This window comes from Muntiacus reevesi, chromosome 2 (assembly GCF_963930625.1).
Source record: "Muntiacus reevesi chromosome 2, mMunRee1.1, whole genome shotgun sequence".
In the NCBI taxonomy this organism is placed as follows: domain Eukaryota; kingdom Metazoa; phylum Chordata; class Mammalia; order Artiodactyla; family Cervidae; genus Muntiacus; species Muntiacus reevesi.
In genome coordinates, this window is record NC_089250.1 from 206,676,664 (window position 1) to 206,699,637 (window position 22,974).

Here is a 22,974-nt window from a genome sequence, read left to right on the forward strand (position 1 = left end):
GTAATATCAGTGAGGTGTACTTTAAGGCAAGAACCATTACTTGAGATGAGATGGGGCATTCTTAATAATAAAATATTAAACTCACTAGGAACATAAAGCAATATGTTTGTATATATGTCAGAGTCTGTGAACACTCAGTAACATAATCTCAAAATGGACAGAACCCTAAGGAGAAATAGCAAGTTTTTAACATGCTTCTCTCAGATGGATAAAACAAGCAAATCAAAATCAGTAGAAGTAGTGAAGATTTGAACAACTAAATTAACAAATTTAGCCTATATGGCAGAAATAGAATATTGAAGCTTGATCCTTTGGAATATAAATTCCTCTTAAGAGCACAGAACTTGCTCTCAGAACAGTTAACAAATGGCCATGTGCTGGGCATTACAGTGGGTTTCAAGAAGGTACTGAAATAATTTAGAGCACAGTATCTGAACACAAGGCCATTAAACTATGAATCAGTACTTAAAGATAACTAGAATATTCTAATATGTGTATAACTTAGTGCACTTCTCACTTGCCTATGGTCACTTTGGTTATTTTTTTATTAATAGGAGCATCAAACTTACTGCTGAATTCCCTTGATTTCTTGTTGCTCGGTTGCTAAGTCATTTTCAACTCCCTGCAACCCCATGAACTGCAGCACACCAGGCTTCCCTGTCCTTCATTATTTCCCAAAGTTTGCTTCCACTTAGGTCTATTGAGATGGTGATGCTATCCAACCATCTCATCCTCTGTCACCCTCTTCTCCTGCCTTCAACCTTTCCTAACATCAGGAAAGGTTCCAATGAGTCGTCTCTTCACATCAGATGGCCAAAGTTATTTGAGCTTCAGCATCAGTCTTTCCAGTGAATATTCAGGGTTGATTTCCTTTAGGATTGACTGGTTTGATCTCCTTGATTTCTTACAAATATGAATTTTTCTCCCTTTTTTCCTTTCTGTAGAGATGAATAGGTTCATTTTAGGTAGGACCTTGATATGATTATTGAGATTATTCTGGGTAGAATGAGGCCTGATCTCTAAAGAAAGAAAGAAAGAGAGGATTTTTATTTTCAGTGACTATGTGTTTCTATATACGATCATTCATAACTCAGGTTTAAAATTAGCAGGATGAAAGATCATCACAATAATCATATCAAGATTCACAGGATATTTTCACTGGGGATTGGGCTCCTGGTTTATATCCTTTTCATTGTATAGTTTTTAATTATTCTCAACAGCATTGTGAGATTCTGAGCCTCAGGAATTATTATGATAGTTTTAAGGATATGACGGGCTTCCCTGGTGGCTCAGATGGTAAAGCGTCTGTCTGCAATGCTAGAGACCTGGGTTTGATCCCTGGGTCGGGAAGATCCCCTGGAGAAGGAAATGGCAACCCACTCTAGTACTCTTGCCTGGAAAATCCCATGGACAGAGAAGCCTGGTAGGCTACAGTCCATGGGGTCGCAAAGAGTCGGACACGACTGAGCAACTTTAGTTAGTTACTTACTGAAGGGTGTGACTAAAACCATCCTATCTCTGTATTGAATGGAGGCAGACAAATGACTGAGCTTGGAGCCTCATTGCCTGTTTTTTCAGGGAGCAGAGGCCAATAGCAGGCAGACGTAAGACCCCTGAGACTCAGAACATTTCTCCAAGGTCCTTTTACTTTTGAGCCATTCAGGAATGCACTCCACAGCTCCTTAGGACTTTTCCTCTTCTCCATTCTTCCTCTGCTCCTTGGAAAAAAATCTATAAAACTCCTTGATTATAGCATTTCAGACAGTATTGACAAAATTCCTTATTGCTAGTGTCAATGTCCAGGCCTTTTTTTTTTTTTTGGTGAAATGATGGAGGCTTGTAAAACAACTAAGGCCTTTGGAATTTACTGTTCATAATCTAAAAGCAGGTATGGAGGTGTAGTGAAAAGGTCAGGCCGGTTCCCATTTTGCATCAGGTAGCTTTATGACACAAAGTCCTGAGAGTTATTAGATGATGATAGCCTGCAGTATCCATTAAGACGATCTTTTTTAGTTTTGTAAAACACAAAGTCCAGTTAGAGTAGCTTATCTTATTAAAGAGGCCCCCAGCAAAAGGGGTGGTGAGACAAGTTGCTGCCATTATAGTTTGTAGTCATTTTGCTTTTCAGTAATTGATGTCCTTTGCTCCGTAGTGACACATTGAACTTTTAAGGATTCCTTTTAGATATCATATCAGCACTGGAGAGGGATTAAAGCAATGAGAGTCTGTCGTGTTTTAATCATTCTTTCCTAGCTTTGATCAAAACTTCCCCACTTTTAACAACTTTGACTTTAGCCCCTTCTGGTTTTTCCATATGTCACCAAGCCAGATCATTACAAGCATTCGTGTGGCCTACATTCCTTTAAAAGTTCTGTCAGTTGAAGTCAACAATATCCACTGAAAAGTAGCTTTCAGTGTCTACTGATATGACTGGGTAAAAAGAAAAATAGAGTTCCTGTCCGTCAAGGAAAGTTGTAAGGCCAACCCTGATAGATATAAAAAGCACATAAACCCCTTTGATGGTGAATTTTATGGCATGTGAATTATGTGTCAGTTTTTAAAAGGGCATAGACTTTGAAACCAGAAAAACACATAAATAACATTCTTGAGGTAAATATAAGTTATGGAATAGTTATAGGAAATTAATAATGGGAGAATTTAGTCAGGATTATTAAGGGGCAATTTCTTTCTTTCTCGAAATTCACTGAAGAGAGTGAATTATGAGACCCATTGGCAGGGAGAACAGAGAGGCTTTGGAAAAAGTACAATCTGAGCTTTAAACATAACTGGCAGAAACATGGTAGTTGATTACTTTGTGAAATGAGCCAGTGAGTTTGAGAAAAGTGGGGAATGAGTGGTACTGACGGATGCAGATTAAGAAGGCAAAGACAGATAAAAATCTGCAACATGTGTTTTTCTTCTGGGTTGTGCTCTTTTGTGAATATGTGGCTGCCCTTCTGCTAGCTCTGTTTTGCTGATGGCCCTCAGAGTAGGTCATTGTCCACGCAAGGCTTGACTGTCAACCCAACTCCTGCTCTCAGAGGCCTAGGCAAGGCCTTGGTGTGGCCCTGTGCTTCAGAGAAGATTTGTTCTTGTTCCTTAGAAAATCCCATTAGCAAATTGATGATGGGAGGTGGCCCATCAGCACAGACCCCTGGAGAAGTCTTAGCGGCAGAGTTTTTGGAGAAACTTTGGTCTGAGAGCCCCTTGTAATTGAGCTGAAAGTGCTGGACCCGAAGCTTGATCTTGTTTTATTTTCCAAGAGAAGAGAGGCCAGTTTTGAAGAGAGGCCAGTTTTAAGTAATCAAATGTTTTCAGTTCATTAGGGATGGTGTCCAGTCATTTTAAAAAATAAACAACTGATATTTTATTTTGTTACAATGTCACACATTCTCAGTCCTGTCTTGACTGTTTATCACCCTATGGACTTAACTCACCAGGCTTCTCTGTCCATGGGATTTCACAGGCAAGAAGACTGGAGTAGGTTGCCATTTCCTTCTCCAAGGGATCTTCCCGACCCAGGCATTGAACTTGCATCTCTTGCATCTTCTGCATTGAAAGTGAAAATGAAAGTCCTCAGTCATGTCTGCCTCTTTGCAACCCTGTGGACCACACAGTCCATGGAATTCTCCAGGCCAGAATACTGGAGTGGGTAGCCTTTCCCTACTCCAAGGAATTTTCCCAGCCCAGGGATCGAACCCAGGTCTTCCTCAACACATGTGGATTCTTTACCAGCTGAGCCACAAGGGAAGCCCAAGAATACTGGTGTGGGTAGCCTGTCCCGTCTCCAGAGGATTTTCCCAACCCAGGAATCGTGCCAGGATCTCTTGCATTGAGGCAGATTCTTTACCAACTGAGCTATGAGGGAAGCCCACCAGCTGAGCCACCAGTGAAACAAATCATACCTTCAATTTCTGGGAGAAGTAGAAGCCTCTAGACCCAGTGACATATTTAAGCACCGCATCTATTACAGATTGTAAGTTTAGCATTCTGAAGAGACTGACTTATGTGTAATTTTCTTCTGTTGTTGTGTTTGTGTTTTTTTTTTTAATTTTTAATTACCAAGGGACCTCAAACCAGTTACCCAGCTCTACGTCAGTGTGGACGCTAGCACCAAAGACAGCCTGAAGAAAATTGACCGCCCACTCTTCAAGGATTTCTGGCAAAGATTCCTCGATAGTTTAAAAGCCTTGGCTGCAAAGGTAAGAGTTATGACATCTTTAAAAAAAAAAAAAAATGGAGAGGTTTTTCTTTTCTTTCTAAAAAAGACTAAAATCTACAACTTTTTTTTAGACTTCCACTTTCATTATTCAGTAAATGTTTATTTATCGACTTCCTCTTAAGTTTCTAGCACTGTGCTTTATATATATGTCTTTCACGTATTTAGAGAGAGGGATGCATACCCCCAAAGCTAATTAAACACAGTTAAGCTGCAGTACATAGCAACCCTAGAATATGTTTAAATATGAAATTAGTTTTCCTGAATTTCTAGAACAAAATTATCTACCCAGTAAGGAACTCAGCCCCAAAGCGTCCAAATCTGATGTCTTTTCCTGTAAACCTTTGCTCCTTCTTAAGTCTCCATATTCTTTTAGACCTAAAGTACTGGTTCTTCTCCATTGGCCCACTGTCAGTATTTGATATTTTCTGTTAGTTCTACCTTTTAAAAAAATTAATTAAAAAAAATTTGGGTGTGCTGGGTCTTCGTGTGTGCGTGGACTCTCTTAATTGCTGTGTGTGGGCTCAGTTGCCCTGGGGCATATGGGATCTTAGTTCCCCTACCTGGGATCAAACCTGTGTCTTCTTCATTGGAATGCGGATTCTTAACCACTGGACCACCAGGGAAGTCCCCTCTCTCTACCTCTTATTCTCTTGTAGCCGTTTTCCCCTTTCTTGTTCTCTTTGCTTCTGCCCCGCAGTCCCTCATGCTCTACCCAGATCTGATATTGATGACCACTGTAGGAGCTTAAAAAATGAGTTTCCTATTCCTAGTGGGATTCGAGAATCTGCATTTTAAACATCTCGGGGGATTTTTGATGTGTAGCCGAAGATGGGAGTTAGTGTCCCAGAAAACCTGCCCTGCCCTACTTTGCCCTTCCTGCCCCATGGCTGTCTGACTGCAGTGGACATTTCCAGGCTCATCATTCACCATATTCCCCAGGAATGCTACACATCTCAACTCACCTTGCCATTTCTGCAGGTGTGCCCAGCACTTTTCTTGAGAACCCAGACTGTCCTTTCTTTCCATTTCTTTGACTTGCAGAAATTCTATGCAACCTTCAGGTCTCAGCTTCCTTACTACCTCTGCTGTGAAGCCTTCTCCAGTTGCAGATAACTGCCCTGTCTCCCTTCTTGAGTTTCATATCTGTAAATACACTTCATTTCCTCTATTTTATCCTAGCTTACCTCCCCCGAACTGGATTCCTTACTCATATCTTAATTTTATCTAACATAGCACACTTTGTGGTATTTGTGTGCTATGCTTAGTCATTCAGTCATGTCCGATTCTTTGTGACCCCATGGACTGTAGCCCGCCAGGTTCCTCTGTCCGTGGGGATTCCCCAGGCAAGAATACTGGAGTGGGTTGCCATGCCCTCCTCCAGGGGATCTTCCCAACCCAGGGATTGAACCCAGGTCACCTGCATTGCAGGCGGATTCTTTACCATCTGAGCCACCAGGGTATTTGACAAATGTTTGTTAAAAGAATGAATGAGACTCACCAGAGCTCTGTAGTAGTAAGAGGTACTGTATATGTTTTCTTTATTTTTCAGCTGATCATGTTCCATACTCGCTCCTATCCCCCCCCACCCAATTTTATGCTTGAGAAATTAAATCAGTGCCTTTTTTGGTGATTAACACTGACATTATGTAAGACATGAAAAATAGGCATTAGTTTCTGATCCATCTTGGATTATTTATAAAACTAGCAAGTCAACATCTGGCTTGGTTGCTAAGTTCTCTTTGACTGTGGACTTTACTTTCAGGTGTATCCTCTTCGCTTGTTGCTGAGACAGGAGATACAGCACATAAAAATCAGAATGGGCTTAAATGGAAGTAAATAGCAGGGTTGGCAATATCAAACACATATGATACACATAACTGTATAAAATAGATAACTAATAAGGGCCTACTGTATTGTGTAAGGAACTACTCAGTATTCTGTAATGGCCTAAATGCAAAAAGAATCTGAAAAAGAGTGGAATATTTATATGTATAACTAACTGAACTACTTTGCTTTACACCTGAAACTAACACAGCATTGGAAGTCAACTGCACTCCAATAAAAATGAAAAAAATATCAAACACATATGAGATTGTTACATAGGCCTGTTTGAGTCAGAGTGTGGAAGATGACAAGTAGGCATTAGCAGACTGGCTCTATAGTCTACTTTTTTCCTTTTGGCCAAAAGTCTCCACAAATGCCTTCTTTAATTATTTATTGATGTATCCTGGTTTACAGTGTTGTGCTCGTGTGCAGCGAAGTGACTCAGTTATATATCTATATACTTAATATTCTTTTCCATTACGATTTATCCTGGGAGATTGGGTATAGTTCCCTGTGCTATACAGTAGGCCCAGTTGTTTATCCACTCTAAATGTCATAGTTTGCATCTGCTAACCCCAAACTCCCCACCCATCCCTCTCTACCTTACCTCCTTGGCAACCACATGTCTGTTCTCCATGAGTCTTGTTTCTGTTTTGTAGAAAGGTTCACTTGTGTCCTATTTTAGGTTCCACATGTCAGTGATATCATAAGGTATTTGTCTGTTTCTGACTTACTTCACTTAGTAAGACAGTTGTATCTACATTGCTGCAAATAGCACTGTTTTGTTCTTTTTGATGACTGAGTGGTTTTTCATGGTATATGCGTTCTACATCTTCTGGAAGAACGTGAGGATGTCTTTGGCCCAGTATGGAAATTTAGCAAAAATAGAAGGCAATTCCTGCTTCAAAGCAACACAAAATGAATTCTTATCTTGAAGTTACAATCCTTTGAATGTCCAATTCAATTGTAAGTAGTCTGGATTGACTCATTGTTAGTAGTAACTTTAAGTTCTACAGTATTTTCTAACCCATGAGCTTCTTATATATAACATCGTATTTGTGTCCATGTAACTCTAGTTGGAAAAGTTTTCTTGGGCTGTTTAAACTAGCTGCCTGCAGTTTAGGATAATTGCTTTCTAAGCATTTTGTAGTGTTTAGTTTGTTTCCCATTCTTCCATTGTTTACATTGTCATTTAGGAAAGATCTGTGGCAGAAAGCTGCTGTCAAAATAAAAAGTTTTCTTTAACTCAAGCTATGTTATTTCCTTTTGAATATCTGATATGATTGGCATATTAGATAATTATCAAGAAAGGTCAACTTTACTGCTGATTAATACTAGAATATAAGACATTTATGTTGTGGCTATACTTTTTCACTAGGGCCAAATATAGGATTACTATAATCTCATATCGTTTGAGTTTCTAAATGAAAACTTTACAATTAAAGTGATACTTCAATTAGAACACCCATAGTATTATCTCCTGTTACTTGTTTGAGCATTTAATGTACTTGTGCAAGGAAAAGCATTTGAAGAATTTCTTAAACTTTATAAACAGAAATCTGATTTTTCCCAAGTTTTTCAGCCTACATGTGAGCTTGTACCACCCAAAGTAGAAGGTAGCATATTTTGTTTTATTATTCTTGGCAAGTATAATGTTTACATTTCAAGATTTTTATCCTTTGTCAAAATGTTCCTTTTCAAATACGAGGGGAGAAATATATTGGTATTTGAGTATGTAGGGCTAAAAAGCAATTTCGTCAAGATAACACAGCATAAAATGTGTTAGCTTCAGTTTCTGGACACGGCAGCTACTTGTCAAAGTCTTTCTTTTTTTTTTTAAAAAAAGAGAAATTCCTTTTTTTTTAAAAAAAAGAGAAATTCATTTTGTGCAAGACAACACTGCCTACCTTTGGCAGTAGACTTTTCATCAGCAATGTGACCAGATGTGTTTCTGCTGGTCCATTATTATGCAAAGTTGAAGATCCAGTAGGAAATGAAAGTAATTAATCTTTCCCCATGTTTGAGCAATAATATTGATATTCTTGAAACCTCATATTTGAAAGACAGAATTAATTCCCTGCATTACACATTCTTGGATGTCCAAAATAACCATTAGTTCTATGGATATGACTATGCATCGAGCTGATGTTCTTGGAGTAATGTCTTACTGTTAAGAAGGGTTTGCGTGCGTGCTTGCTTAGTGACTCAGTCGTGTCCGACTCTTTGCGACCCCAATGGACTGAGCCAGGCTCCTCTATCCATGTGGATTGTCCAGGCAAGAAAACTGGAGTGGGTTGCCATGCCCTTCTCCAGGGGATCTTCCCAGCCCAGGGATCAAATCCATGTCTCCCGCATTGCCGGCGGATTTTTTACGTCTGAGCTACCAGGGAAACGGTACATTAATGAGATGGCTCTGTATCTAATATTTAAATAAACCAAAGTATCCATGTGGCCTACAACTGGCAGATTTTAAAAAACAATCATTTAATATTTGTCCTTATCTGATTATAAAAATATTACATGTTGATTATAGAAAGGTGGGGGAAGTAAAGAAAAAAGAAGTTACCCATGATTCCAGGATTTTGAGACAACTACTACTGAGATTGTGAAGTAGTTCTATTCATCCTTTGGGGGAGGGTGTTTTGTTTTGCATCTGTGATTCAGTTTTGTAAGTTGCTCTTTGTTGTTAACACTGGATCATGAGCATTTTTCCATGCTAATAAAAATTCTCTTTGACCTTCAGGTTAAAGCCAGTATAGTTTTTCATCAGTAACAGTGTGAAATAGTAGAAAATATATATATATATTGGTCTCTGTCCCTAGTTCCTGGCACAGAGCTCCTAAAGCCCTTATAGTTTTCTAAGTGATAAGAACACTAGAAGCATCTTTTGTTTCCATAAGGCAATTTTGGGTGGGCTCCTGGATGGATCCTGCTTGAGGGCTGGTCAGCAGGGTGATTAAACCATAATTAGAAGCTTGGAATTATCAGCACTCCCCACCACACACACACACACACGGAGAAGGGCTAGAAGTGAAGTTAATGATTGATTGTGCCTACAAGAAGAAGCCTCTATAGAAATCCCACTTGGGGGTTTGGGAAGCTTCCAGGTTGGTGAACACAACCACATATTGGGAGGGTGATGCAACCCCATCTCCATGGGGACAGAAGTGCCTGTACTCAGGACCCTCCCAAGACCATGCATTATGCGCCTGTTCATCTGTACCATTTAATAAACTTGTGAATGTAGGTCAGTGTTGCCCTGAGTTCTCTGAGCTGCTCTAGCAGATTAGTCAAACCAGAGGAGGGGGCCCTGGGAACCTCTGATTTAGAGCCCATCAACCAGGAGCACAGGCAACAGCCTAGACTTGGGACTGGCCTCTGAAGGAGGTGTAGTGTCAGAAGTGAGTTAATTGGTGGGACATCCAGCTCATGTTGCAGAGAATAATTTGGTGGGGGAAAATCCCTCACACATGTGACCAGAAGTGTCAGAGCGATGTGCTGTGTGTGAATGGTAATGTAAAATGGCAAAAAACCCAGGGGAGGGAAACCTGGGTTTTCCCCTCCTCACTTAGCTTCCTGCTTGTTGGCCAGTATCAGGGTCTCACCAGACTGCGTTCCAGCCTGCTTCTTGGTATCTGTGGGGGCTTAGGTGTAGATCAGGTTCCTGTCCTGAGCACACTTGGGAGGGAGCCTTGTGTCTCTGCTGCTCTCCAGTTGCAACAGGAACATTTTGTTACTTTCTAACATTTCTAAAGTCAGATGCAGCTAGAGATGGCATGTCATATTCAATTGGTAGCTTTGCTATTTTCATAGAGGAGAGACATAAAATAATGGTACATAAAATAATTGTGTGTCTTACAATGTAGAAAATCTTGTGTGTGTGAGTCACTCAGTTGTATCTGATTGTTTATGGCCCCCTGGATTGTAACCTGCCAGTCTCCTCTGTCCATGGGATTCTTTAGGCAAGAATACTGGAGTGGGTTGCCATTTCCTCCTCCAGGGGATCTTCCCGACCAAGGGATCGAACCTGGGTCTCCTGCATTGCAGGCAGATTCTTTACCATCTGAGCCACCAGTTAAATAGCATTCTTCTTCCCTTCTTCCTTTTTAGAATAAACTAACCTCTTCTGTATTATTCTGACTAATTGCCCTGCTTATTGACCTCCTTGGTTTATTTCTGCTTCCCATCATTAATGCCAAAATCTTCTCTTGAGCCTTAGTCCATCTGGCTGTAGTCTGGATATCTGTTTCTTATTATTATTTTTTCTTATACTTTATCTTGCCCTTTATGTTTATCTAACCTGCATGTATCCTCTCTGTAGGCATAGATCTCCCAGGGTGTTGATCCCATCCAGCCTTGATTTAGTGCCATTTCGCCCTCTTCTGCTTGGCTAAGAGGGTATTCTGGTTTTAGCCACTCTAGAAATCAGACCAGGACTGATTTGATTTCAGACCAAGAGATTTGATTTGATCTCTCCAGTTGTTGTTTTTGTTGTTGTCTAGTGGCTAAGTCATGTCCGACTCTTTTATGACTCCATGGACTGTAGCTGCCAGGCTCCTCTGTCCATGGGATTTCCCAGGCAAAAATACTAGAGTGGGTTGCCATTTCCTCCTCCAGGGGATCTTCCCCACCCAGGTGTTGAACTCAAGGCTCCTACCGTGTCTCCTGGATTACAGGCAGATTCTTTATCACTGAACATAAAAGTGAACGTGAAGGTGCCTCAGTCGCGTCCGACTCTTTGTGACCTCATGGACTGTACAGTCCATGGAATTCTCCAGGCCAGAATACTAGAGTGGGTAGCCTTTCCCTTCTCCAGGGGATCTTCCCAACCCAGGGATTGAACCCAGGTCTCCCGCATTGCAGGCAGATTCTCTACCAGCTGAGCCACAAGGGAATCCCTTTACCACTGAGCCAGTGGGGAAATCTGCAAACTGGTTGATTCTCCTCAGTCCTAGTAAATTCCCTAGTGAATAGAGAATAGATTTTCTCCAGACCTGACTTCTGCATAAGCTTGTTACGGGAAGATGAACATGTTGCATCTTAGGTTCATATTGAGGCATCAAGTGATGTCTTGTAGCTAAGTAGATAGTTGCTTAGATGACTTGGAGACTCAGAGGAATGTTGGAGTGTGAATATGTAGGTTTGGAAGTCATCTCTGTAGCAGTAGATTGCAGATGAAGGCAAGAAGGTGGATGAAATTATCTAAGAAATGTCTAAAGGGCCAAAGAAGAAGCCTTAGGGCAGACAAATTTTGAAGCTTTCAAGATGAGGAGCATATGTAGAGAGTGAGTATGGTGTGGTATGTAGTGAGTTTGGTAACAGTGTTTTTACAATCCCATGCAAGTATGGTGTATTACATACAGTTCAAAGAAATTGAGTTTTCATGAAGTTACTAAGGGACGGTTAAGGGGTAATGAAAAAGAAACTTGTTTACCAGTTGACCTCTTAACAACTGTGTCAAATAGTGGAATATAGTGTTTTGCATAGAAGCCATTGTGTAGTGGATCCAGTGGAAGAATGGAAGTTGGAAGAGTGAACAATAGATATTAATGTCGTGAATAGCAACTTTTTGAACCCAGAGCAATAATGCTGTTTAATGAAGAAAATAATTAGCCTCCAACTAATAAAAATAAATGAAAAAAAAAGAAAAGAAAGGCATTTCCTTTTATTAGGTTAAAATTAGATAAGCATATATACTAAAAACAAATTAGAAAATAAATATCCCCATAATGAAAATAAGATGACTTGTATGCCACCAGAATTCAAAGACAAAAACACTATTACTATGATGCTGTTTTTCTTCCAGAGTTTTAATTCATGTGTATGTGTATGTCTTACTTATAAAATGTGATTGTTACATATTTTTGCAACTTTACTTTTTATTTAACATTATCTTGAAAACTCTGTCATCTTCCATCACCATAGATTAATTTTGCCTGTTCTTGAACTTTTGTTTCTTATTTGGCTATTTTTTTTAACTTCATACAAATAGAACCATTTTTATGTTTTATTGTGTGTCTTTTTCTCTCCTCGGTATCATGTTTGAGATATCTCTATGATGTTTTGGTAACGGTTCATTCATTTTTACTGCCATATAGAATATGACTATACAACAGATGTTTTAGTGTTTCTACCTTTGGTGGACAATTGAGTTATTTTATGGTTTTGACTATTATGGGTAATTTTTTTGGACATTCTTGTGTATATGTAAATATATGTGCATTTCTGTTGGGTAGATATGTACACCAGATTTGTTAGATTACAGGATAAGTGTATGTCCCACTTTAGTAGGTATTGCCAGTTTTCCAAATTAACTATGCCAATTTATACTTCCCCCAACAGTGTATGAGAGGGTCAGTTATTCTATGCTTTCTGACCTTCTCCCCACTTTAAAAAATTTAGCTATTGTTGTTGATATCTTTTGATAAGCAGAAGTTCTTCATTTTAACAAAGCTCAAATATTGATTTGTTGAAGTTTCATGGTTAGTGATTTTCATATCCTGTTCATGAAATCTTTGCCTACCCCAAGGTCATGAAGATATTTGCTAATTTTTTTAGTAAGAGCTTTATTAGTTTTTCTTTTACATTTGGAACTATGAATCATCTCAAATTAATTTTTTTTAGGATAATTTGAGGAGGGTTTATTTACTAAGGGCTTAATTATGCAAGTGTGTGGGAGGAATCAGGGGGACCAGGGGGAGAGTGCCAAGAATCCTGGGGCCCGCAGCACTAGAACATTACCGTCCCAGCAGTCAAAGGGAGAAGGGAGAGGAGAGGTTGCTGCCACCTGGGAGGAGGGGAGAGTGCTTTAGAGCAGGTCATCTGGAGAAGGTAGTAATGTTCTGTGATGTGTTGTCCCGGGCCACAGCCACAGCCTTGCAAGGAAAGAAGAGGCCCTTTCTCCTCCTTTTTCAACTGATGCTCCCAGTGGCCAGAGCCCAAAGGAAGGACTAGGTAGGCTGCGCATTGGTCCCTCTTGAGGGGGTTACCTGACCTGGGGAGGCCTCTCTAGACCAAAGTATAGCCCAGAGGAAGGAGTAAGTAGTTTTGTAGTAGAGCGCAGCCCTGTGCAGCCCTTACCATGCAACTGTTGCTGTGCACCATCACCCTGCATCCCGTTACTAGGCAGTGGTTACCATGGAATGATTAGTGGTCCTGCTTAGCCATTGGTCAGCGCCACAATGGGCCCTGCCCCCAAGCAACCAGCTATCAAGGAGCCACTGTTAGTGGGCTGTTCAGCCAGAGGTCAGAGGAGTGGTGGTCCTCAGGCAGAGAGTGAGATAAGAAGTGAATCCCAGCCTTCTCCCTGGGGTCCTCCAGCTCACCCAGCCTTGGGTCAGGCTGGGAGCTGTGCCCTGCAGGGCTCCAGAGCCCTCACCAAGGCCACCCAACTGGCCAGGCCCAGGCCTTGAGGTGGCGGTGACTCTCTCCCCCATCCCCGTCTCTGCAACCTCATGTCGGCGGCTGTCTGCATAGGATGCAGTGTGTGTGACTTGGCCCCCGCTGTTCGGGTGACCTGAGGAACCTGGGGGCCAGTTGGGTCCTGGGTGCCTGGATCCCTCAGTGTTGACAGCTGGACCTCAGAGGGTGAACGTTGTGCCTTGGGACCTGGTGCTTTCTTGTCACAACAGAGAATAACATTCCTTTGGTGGAATATCAAATAGGAATACCAATAGGAACATCGTTAGCTGACCATGACCTGCCTGACCTCAAGAACAAAGGATCTGATACCAAGGCTTAGAACAGCTAAACACACCCCTCTCCCACCTTTGCTAGAAATGGGCTTTGCTGAGAGCTTTGGGGCAGTTTGGACTTTTTAAGGCATAAACCCACCTCTCCTTGCAGGGCACTCCGTAAACCTTTGTCTGCTCCAAACTCTGACATTTTGGTATTGTTTGGCCCCTCTGTGTGATGGGCACACGGACTTGCCTTTTGGTAACAGTTGGGGTCACTGCTTGGACACTGCAGGTATGAACTCCATCTCCCAAGGCACACGTGCTGGCTGTTGCAGGCCCCTCCCCACCGAAGAGCCGTCACCAATGAAGAGTCTCCTGTCCCCATGGTGCAAGGTCAGGGTGGGGGCTCCCACGAAACCACCCATGTTGCTGGGGGCAGGGGGGTCGCTGGGTTCTCTTTTCCCATTGGAGCAACCAGAGACTCGGGAAGTGGTGCTGCCCTGGCTTGGAGGAGGGGCGATGTGGTCAGCGCGCTGCTGTGTCTCCGGCCTTCCATCGCCGTCTTGTGGTCTCCATGGCGCTGGATGTGCTTCAGCCTCACCTTCCCCATTCCAGAATTCTCTCCGTGGTGTCTTAGACTCCGCTAGTCAGTCTTCTTCTGAGAGGTACAGAAGTCAGGAACAGCCTGTGTGATGTCACTCTCAAATATATTTTTGTATATGGTATGAGATAGCAGGTTGGGGTTAATTTAAAACTTTGAAATTGCTTTTCTATGTCCATCTTCTAGCTTTTTCCTTCAAAATCTAGTCCTCTTGCTCTTTGTGAATTCTGCCCTTAGTGACGTGCTTAAAAAGTCCTCCCCAACCCGTCCTGGCTTATAAAAATATTTATGTGTATTTTCCTGCTCTTTCATGGCCTGACTTTAAAAATCTTGACTCATTAATCCAATTGGGATACAATTTTATATTTACTTTTATCTAGTCACCCGGTATCATTTATTGAATTATCTACTTCTCATGCACTGATTTGATGAGCTTATTGTATCTTGAAACATATCGGTGCCAATTCATCCCAAGGAGATGCTGTGTGCGTTGATTTTGACCTTTCTTTCCCCATTAGCAGTGTGTCGCAGACATTTTTCCACAGTAGTACATATAGCACTTCAGCACCATTCTTATTGTCTGGCTGATATCTCATTCTGGGCATCTCATAATTTAGTTTGCAGGTCTTGTCTTTGACTTCTTTCCCTGTCTCCTTCCTCCCCCCCATCCCATCTGTATTCAGCACTTATATGCCAGCCGTGCCTTGTGCGATCTTGTAACAGGCCATCATCATGCTTGCATGGTAGGTTGTGACTGCTTAGTTAATTGTCTTTCTTCTTGCGAACTGAAAGGTTCCCTCAGACACGGCACCGTGTACGTCATGTCGTTTTTGCTTATTGTCATTTTCCCAGCTCTTATCGCAGTGTGACACACAATTGCCACATGATAAATGTTTGGTAAATGAGCAAATTAGATTTATCCCTCTTCTTCTTGGTGTATATTTCATTGTTAACCGTCTGTCTTGTGTAGCAGTTAAGAGCTTGGGATTCTTAAATGAGACTGCTCATGCTGGAATCCTGTCTCTACCACTTCCTGGCTAATATTGGTCAAGGGACTCAGTTTTCTCATCTGTGAAATGGGATTAATAGCAGTGCTGACCTCCTAGGTCTAGAAAGAAACATGTAAAAACATGGGGTGCTTGAGTTTATATTTTTAAATATATGCTCTCTCACCAATGTTGTATGTATGATTAAATATTTTGGAGATATAAAGATACAGTAAGTAAGGTGATAAATTCCAATATACCTACCATCTAGCTTAAGAAATAAAGATATAAATATGCTTTTTTAAGTTTTGCCAGTCTGATGTATATGACTTGATGTTTACCAAGACCTGTGGTTTTGTTTTCCATTCCTCTCATTAGTGGCTGAATATCTGGGGTACCCTCTACTGCGTGCAGACTTGGCCCTAACCCGGTCTCCTTGCACCTGGCAGAGTCCTCACGAGTGGGCCGGTGCTGCAGCACGTGCTTCAGGTGCTAAAGGGAGGGAGAGGTTATTAACTGGATAGCTGGATGCTCTTGCAGTAGTGAACTCCTTCACTGTTTAAAGTCCATCCTGATATTCAGCATCGATAGCACAATCTAGATAATACATGCATGGCCTGCCATGCTCTGGGGCCACAGTGCTCGCGTTTGAAAACTGGGTCTACTCCTTAGAGTTCTGTGATCTCCTTAGAGCTCTATGAGCGCTGAATTTCAGTTCCTTTATCTGTAAAATGCGGATAAAGGAGCACTTAACCACATAGACTTGTTTTGAGGATTAAGTGAATTACCGTGGAACGTGCTTACTGGAATGACCTGTAAGACCGAATAAGACTTAATAAATGAAAGCGTATTTATATGCCTCCAAAGTGGGTTAGTGAGAATTTATAACCTATATGTCATGCTGAGGAATTTATGTCCTCAGTTTTAAAATATATATATTCTTTGAAATACAAATTATTCAGCTACTTAAATTTATATCTATTTTGGGTATGAACATTTCAAAGTATTCTGAGTTTATCTGGTGTCTGCTTTGAATGTGTATTCTTAAGACCAGAAATTGTGTTTGTTTGAACTCTGAAACTCTAAGCAGAACTTCATTGCAAGAGGGGGTTCTGAAAAGAATTTTGATACAAATACCTGCAGTTCATAATCTTCCCTGTTGCCTTACTTCATGTGTATTTATCTGCAGATCATTTTTATCTTGAATTTTAAAATGGAACAGATGTTTGTAATACTTGAAGCAAGTATATATGGACACATGCATACAGTGTATGTTTATATACATGTGTGTGCGTATATATTTTTTGTGGTATCTCCCTATTTACTTACACACACACATACATATATATAGTATATATAAAATACACATTTTTATATTGTATAAAATATACCTATATATTTTATACAGTATCTCCAAATAAAAAATGTAAATCCCCAAACACTGGAAACTGTAATGATCACCTTATGAAAAAAATTCTATTCCCTCTTAGAACTATCTTCATGAATCATTTTGCTTCATGATCTGTTACTGTTAGAGGGATAAGATACCTTATATTTGCTTTTAGACCTCATAAAAATACTGATCAAGCATCTTGTTTCTTTCCTTGAATTCTTCTCAGTTTTATAATGGTGCGTCTTAGGATAAGCATAGTTCTGAAAAAAAAAAAAGATTTTTAGGTAAAGTTTTAAAATAAACTTAATAAAGTGAACAGGCTTCCCTAGTGGTCAGCGGTAAAGAATCTGCCTGTTAATACAGGAGACTTGGGTTCGATCCCTGGGTCAGGAAGATCCCCTTGGAGAAGGAAACAGCAACCCACTCCCGTATTCCTGGCTGGGAAATCCATGGACAGTGGGGCCTGGAGGGCTACAGTCCCTGGGGTTGCAAAAGAGCTGGACACGACTGAGTGACTAAACAACACCAGCAATAAAGTGAATAGTTAATAAAGTTTAGAAAGTACTGAATTTAATGAAAATGCTGCTATACAATCATTAAGAAAAAGCCCAATAAAAATAGGAACATAAGCCAAAGATTGATGTTGTTGTTCAGTTGCTAACTCGTGTCCCCATGGACTGCAGCACACCAGGCTTCCCTGTCCTTCACTGCCTTCTGGAGTTTGCTTAGCCTCATGTCCATTGAGTCCAAAGATTAAAAACCCATAATAGAACATGAACTACAAATGCTTTTTAATGCAAATGAAAATAACAGTGAGGAGACAAGGACTCTCATATATCTCTGGTGAGAATGTAAATTGGTACAACCTCATTTTTGAAGGACACTTTTATGCTTTCTATTAAAATAGAAAGTACATATGCCTTTTGAGTGAGCAGTTCATATCGAGTAGTTTACCCTGAGACATACTTCCATCCACACGAAGTAAACAAAGTGGAATATATACAAGATTATTCACTGTGACATTATTTATAGTCACAAATGATTGGAAGCAAACTAAATATCCATCAGTGGAGAGCCGATTAAATAAATTGTGGTACATCTATACATTTGACTTCTTTTTAGCTTGAGTGTCTGTTGGTAGAGGGATCTCTTTGGCTGTTTTCCTCTTTGTACCTTTTCAGAGTGTTGTGTGTTGTGAGTTCTCAGTCATGTCTGACTTGTTGCAACCCTATGGACTATAGCCCCCCAGGTTTCTCTGTCCATGGGATTCTCCAGGCTAGAATAGTGGAGTGAGTTGCTATTTCCTTCTCCAAGGGATTTTCCCAATACAGGGATTGAACCTGTGTCTCTTACATCTCCTGCCTTAGAAGGCAAATTCTTAATTACTGCACCACCTGGGAACCACTTTCAGAGTGTTCTTAATTTTAAAAAGGATAACTATCAGAAACTGCCCCAAGCAGATACTTTTTTCTAGGGAAAAGAACTGTAAAAATTGTTTTATATTCTTCTTTCTAGTAAGTAGTAACAGTCATTATTGAAGCTTGAGTAAAGCAGAGAAAGTGGTATAGAAGCTAAAAAGTCCCTAGCAGAGAACAAAAATTTGATTGAAGTCAGATCATAGTGAGTTATAGAAAGGGGGTATGTTAATTGTCTCATGTACAAACATTTTCACTTTGAGCTCTTATTTCATCAACATTACACACATTTGTTTTTCCTAAATATTCTAACCAGCACATAATATAATTTCCCAAGACTTAACAGTAGTAATTAGTCATCTTAAACATATTATTTGATCATCATTTGATACAATGTTTACTAAAAAACATTGAATTTGCTTTCATGCTTCATCTCCTCTTATTTTTGTGTGTGTATTTTCACCCTTTAGAAGCTTTCAGGCAGTGATTGTAGTTAGTGTTTTTGTTAAAGTGTTTGATTAGAACTTCATGGGGGATGTTTCTAGTTCTTGGAAAGTAAGCATAGTGGACATATGTGACTCCACTGTGGTACTGTACCAACTCCATGACCTCGGTGAAGCCACTCAACCTCTGTAAGGCCTTTGCTTCCTCACCAATTCAGCAGCATTAAAACAGTTCCTAACTCACCAGATTGAGTTGAGGGGTTAAATGATGTAACACAAGTAAAACTCATAGTACATTGCTTGACACATGGCCTCAGTAATGTTAGTGGTATAGATGATTAATAAAATTAGTTCTAATCTAAGGAGTGATCCTTTGCCTCTTGAAATAATTTTTGGTTACAAATTGATTCTTAACACTTGGAACAGTTTGTTTTTACTGCATTTATTTCAGCCAGCTCTCACTTGGAGCTTATTATGTTTCAAGTCCTGTGCAAGGCCCCGGGTATAATTATATCTAGGATGTAGTCCAAGCCCTAGGGGGATCACAGTCTTCTGGGGACGAATACAGGCATACCTTGCTTCACTGGACTGCACTTTGTTGCACTTTGCAGATATTGTGTTTTTTACAAATTGAAGGTTTGTGGCAACCATGTGTCAAGCAAGTCCATCAGCATCCTTTTTCCAATAGCGTTTGCTCACTTCATGTTTCTTTGTCACATTTTGGTAACTCTGACAATGTTTCATATTTTTTCATTACTAGTGTAGTTGTTATGGTGATCTGTGATCAGTAATCTTTGATGTTACTACTACAGCTACCTGAAAACTCACATGATAGCATTTTTTAACAATGAAGTACTTTTTTGATAAAGATATGTACATTTTTTAAACCATGATACTGTGCACAATTAATAGACCATAGGATTGTGTAAACATGACTCTTCTGTGCACTGAGAAACCGAAGAATTCATGAGACTCGCTTTTTTGTGATATTAGCTTTATGGCAGTGGTCTGGAACAAAGCCTGCGGTGCCTCTGAGGTCTGCCTTTAGACACATAGACAATTTCAGCATGTGGAGACAAGTGCTGGGAAGGAGTGTGTACAGGCTCAGGAGAGACACTGGAATCAGAGTTGGGAAGGATCTGTATTATTTAAAAAACAAGAAATGGTCAAGGGGGCTTCCCTGGTGGCTCAGTGGTACAGAATCTGCCTGCCAATTCGGGAGACATGGGTTCGATCCCTGGTCTGGGATGATCCCGCCTGCCTCGGAGCAACTAAGCCCGGGCACCACAGCTGTTGAGGCTGTGCTCTAGTCCAGGAACTGCCTCTGTTCAGCCCACGAGCTGAAACTGCTGAAATCTTCAAGCCCTAGAGCCTGTGCTCCACTGAGAAGTCACTGCAATGAGACTGCCCCAATATGCGCACTGTGCCCCATAAGCCACAACTAGAGAAAAGCCCTTGCAGCAACAAAGACCCAGCACAACCAAAAATAAGTAAAATTACTAAAGAAAAATTAGCCTTAAAGATCTAGTCCTCCACAGGTTAATAATGCCTAGCACATCAAAAAAATCTGTTCAAGTAATTCTGTGGTTCTAAAAACACTTGATATGTCATTTAACTGAAGCTGGAAAAATATATACTAATGAGATGCTTTTTTTGACTTACATTGAACAAAAACATTATTAGGAGTTGTATAATTATGCAGGCATGGGTGATAAAAATTTGCTATAATTTTATATGTTATGAATGTAACAGTGGATAATTTATCTAGTAGAAGTTTTGCGATCTTGATGGCCTAAACAACCAGGTCCATCCACAGAGTAGTATCAGTTTTGGGTGGATGACCTTCATGGCAAAAGTTTTTTTTTTCCCATTTGAGGAACTATCTTTTACATGAAGCTCACTTGTGTGTTAAGGTCAGCCCCAGGTAGGTCATGGCTTGAATAATAGTGAATAATACTGACATGCTATAGCTCAAAAAATGAGAAATGATTTTAAAGATCTAGTTATCCACAAGTTTAGAGGGTTTTATCCACCCTTTGACCTTCAGTTCATATTATTGGATCCACTGAAGGATATAAGAAGAGACATCTCTTCTAAATAAAGGCACACCCAGCAGCCCGTCCCCCTGTCGGTTGTTGATTTCCACCTTTTTGTTTCTAATACCCAAACACTTACAGTGTAGATGATTTTCAGTACAGTGTTTTAAATTGACATTTACAAGGGCAACGATGGCGGCGTGCTCAGTCGTGTCCGGCTCTTTTCTGACTCCACGGACTGTAGCCCGCCACACTTCTCTGTGGGATTTTCCAGGCAAGAATACTGGAGTGGGTTGCCATTTCCTCCTCCAGGGGATTGTCCCAATACAAGGATGGAACCTGCATTTCCTCCATTGCTAGTGGATTCTTTACTGCTGAGCCACTGGGGAAGTCCTTACAAGAGCAAAATTTATACTTATTTTCCAAAATTTAATACAGCATTTAAAGCAAAATGATATGCAAGGAAAGTCTTGAATGCCGTCCCACGTACAATTGGTAAATCATCAGAGTCAGGTGTAGATGATGTGAAAGCTCATGATGTGAGCCGAGGGGTGCCAGCCTGGAGGGAGGCCACTTGCCTTTACTGAGCAATTGCTGTTTACCTTGTTTGTCTTCCATTGTTAAATCGGAAAGTAGTGTTTTACACATTTTACAGGCTAACATAATAGTTGTTACATTTGTGGGCATTTTACCCTGTTTTAGTTTCATTTTAAGAAAGTCTTTGGAGGCTCTGATCTGTAATACATTTTAATTTTTCCCATTTAAAATAATGGGAAATATGCTTCATTTAGCATTTTTATGCATGCTATTAGATTCCAGGAACAGATTACTCCTCTTAGCTGGGAGATGCCTGTGTTACTGTAGTTCCATCCTTTTTAATTAATTAGTGATTATGAGTCTTGAAATATATTGCATGTGTGTTTCCTGTGGCCATTTTTTTCTCCGAATGTCTTTCTGCTTCCCAATATATTTTAAATTGTACTTTCAAATTTACAGTTTTCAGGGAAGCATGGTGTATGTTCTTTTTTTGTTATCCTTATAGTTCTTATTTAGACATAAGTTTGAGTTTTTGGTAGCATAGCATAATCATACTCTATGTATAACTTTATCTCCTTTGCAGCTTAAATATTTTTCTGTGCTATGATATAATCTTGTTCTACTATTCACTGATAATGATGGATCACCTTCGTCTAATATTTATCAGTTTTCCCTTGTATTTTTATTTTTATGATGGTTCCTTATGTGTGCATAAAATTTACTATACTGGATCATAAACAAATGTTTAAAAGATATAAACTACACAAACTGCATTCAGTCATTCATTCAGCAAGTATATATTTTGCTAAATATTTTAAGAACTCTTCTAGACACTGGGGATCAGTGAATAAGACACACAAGGCTCCTGTTCTCTGTTAGGAGAGAAGGAGAGACAGAAAACAAATGGATTAAAAAATTTTGCCATTTATAGCCCACCAAACATAATGTGGTAAGAACAAAAGTTGAAATGAACAAGGCTCAATAACTTGATAATTAATGGAGTAACTTTTAATTTTCATTAGATGAAAGGAAATGAAGACTACAATTTCAGATATATGTAGACTAGAGGAAGTCAGAATACTGCATGACAATATCCAGAATTAAACCAAAGATGAATTATATCACTTGGGATTCAGATTAACTATGTAAAACAGACACCCCCAAACAGTGAGTGGGATAATCAAGTTAGAAATCCTTTTTCTTCTCATGTCACAGAAACTCAAATAAAGGTAAACCAAGGACTGTTATGGCTTTCCTGATGACTCAGATAGTAAAGAATCTGCCTGCAATGCAGGAGACATGGGTTCGATCCCTGGATTGAGAAGATTCCCTGGAGAAGGAAATGGCAACCTACTCTAGTGTTCTTGCCTGGGAAATTCCGTGGACAGAGGAGCCTGGCAGGCTACAGTCCATGGGGTCTTAGGATTCGGGCATGACTTACTGAGTAAGCCACCATCACCAAGAACTGATGCAGTAGCTGTGAGATACTAGAAAAGAATATAGATTGGTTTTTCGTCTTCAGTTCCTGGCATTGATCTCTTGAAATTCTTGTAATTTCCTAAGTGATAAGAGCATCTTTTATTCTAATATTGGTTTTTGACCCTGGTTCTTGACACAGAATCCCTAAATCCCTTGGAATTTCATGGATGTATTTTGTTCTCATGCGGTGGGTTTTGGTGGGCTTGTGGATGGAAACTGATCACTAGAAAGACCAAGTCAAACTTAGACGCTTGGAACTTTCATCCTATACCCATATCTTGTAGGAAGGAGAGAGGGGCTACAGATTAATCATCAATCATGCCTACATGATGAAGCCTTTATAAACATCCCAAAGGCACAGG

The 22,974-nt window shown here is 40.2% G+C and overlaps 1 protein-coding gene across 3 annotated transcripts in view; it reads left to right on the forward strand.

Moving 5' to 3' along the window:
* Positions 1-22,974, forward strand: part of LOC136160736 (S-adenosyl-L-methionine-dependent tRNA 4-demethylwyosine synthase TYW1) — a 138,935-nt gene that overhangs the window by 67,723 nt on the left and 48,238 nt on the right. For all 3 annotated transcript variants that reach the window (XM_065924776.1, XM_065924777.1, XM_065924778.1), the window contains one exon: positions 4,067-4,202. In XM_065924776.1, the coding sequence (XP_065780848.1) occupies positions 4,067-4,202 (136 nt within the window). The remainder of the gene's footprint in view (positions 1-4,066; positions 4,203-22,974) is intronic.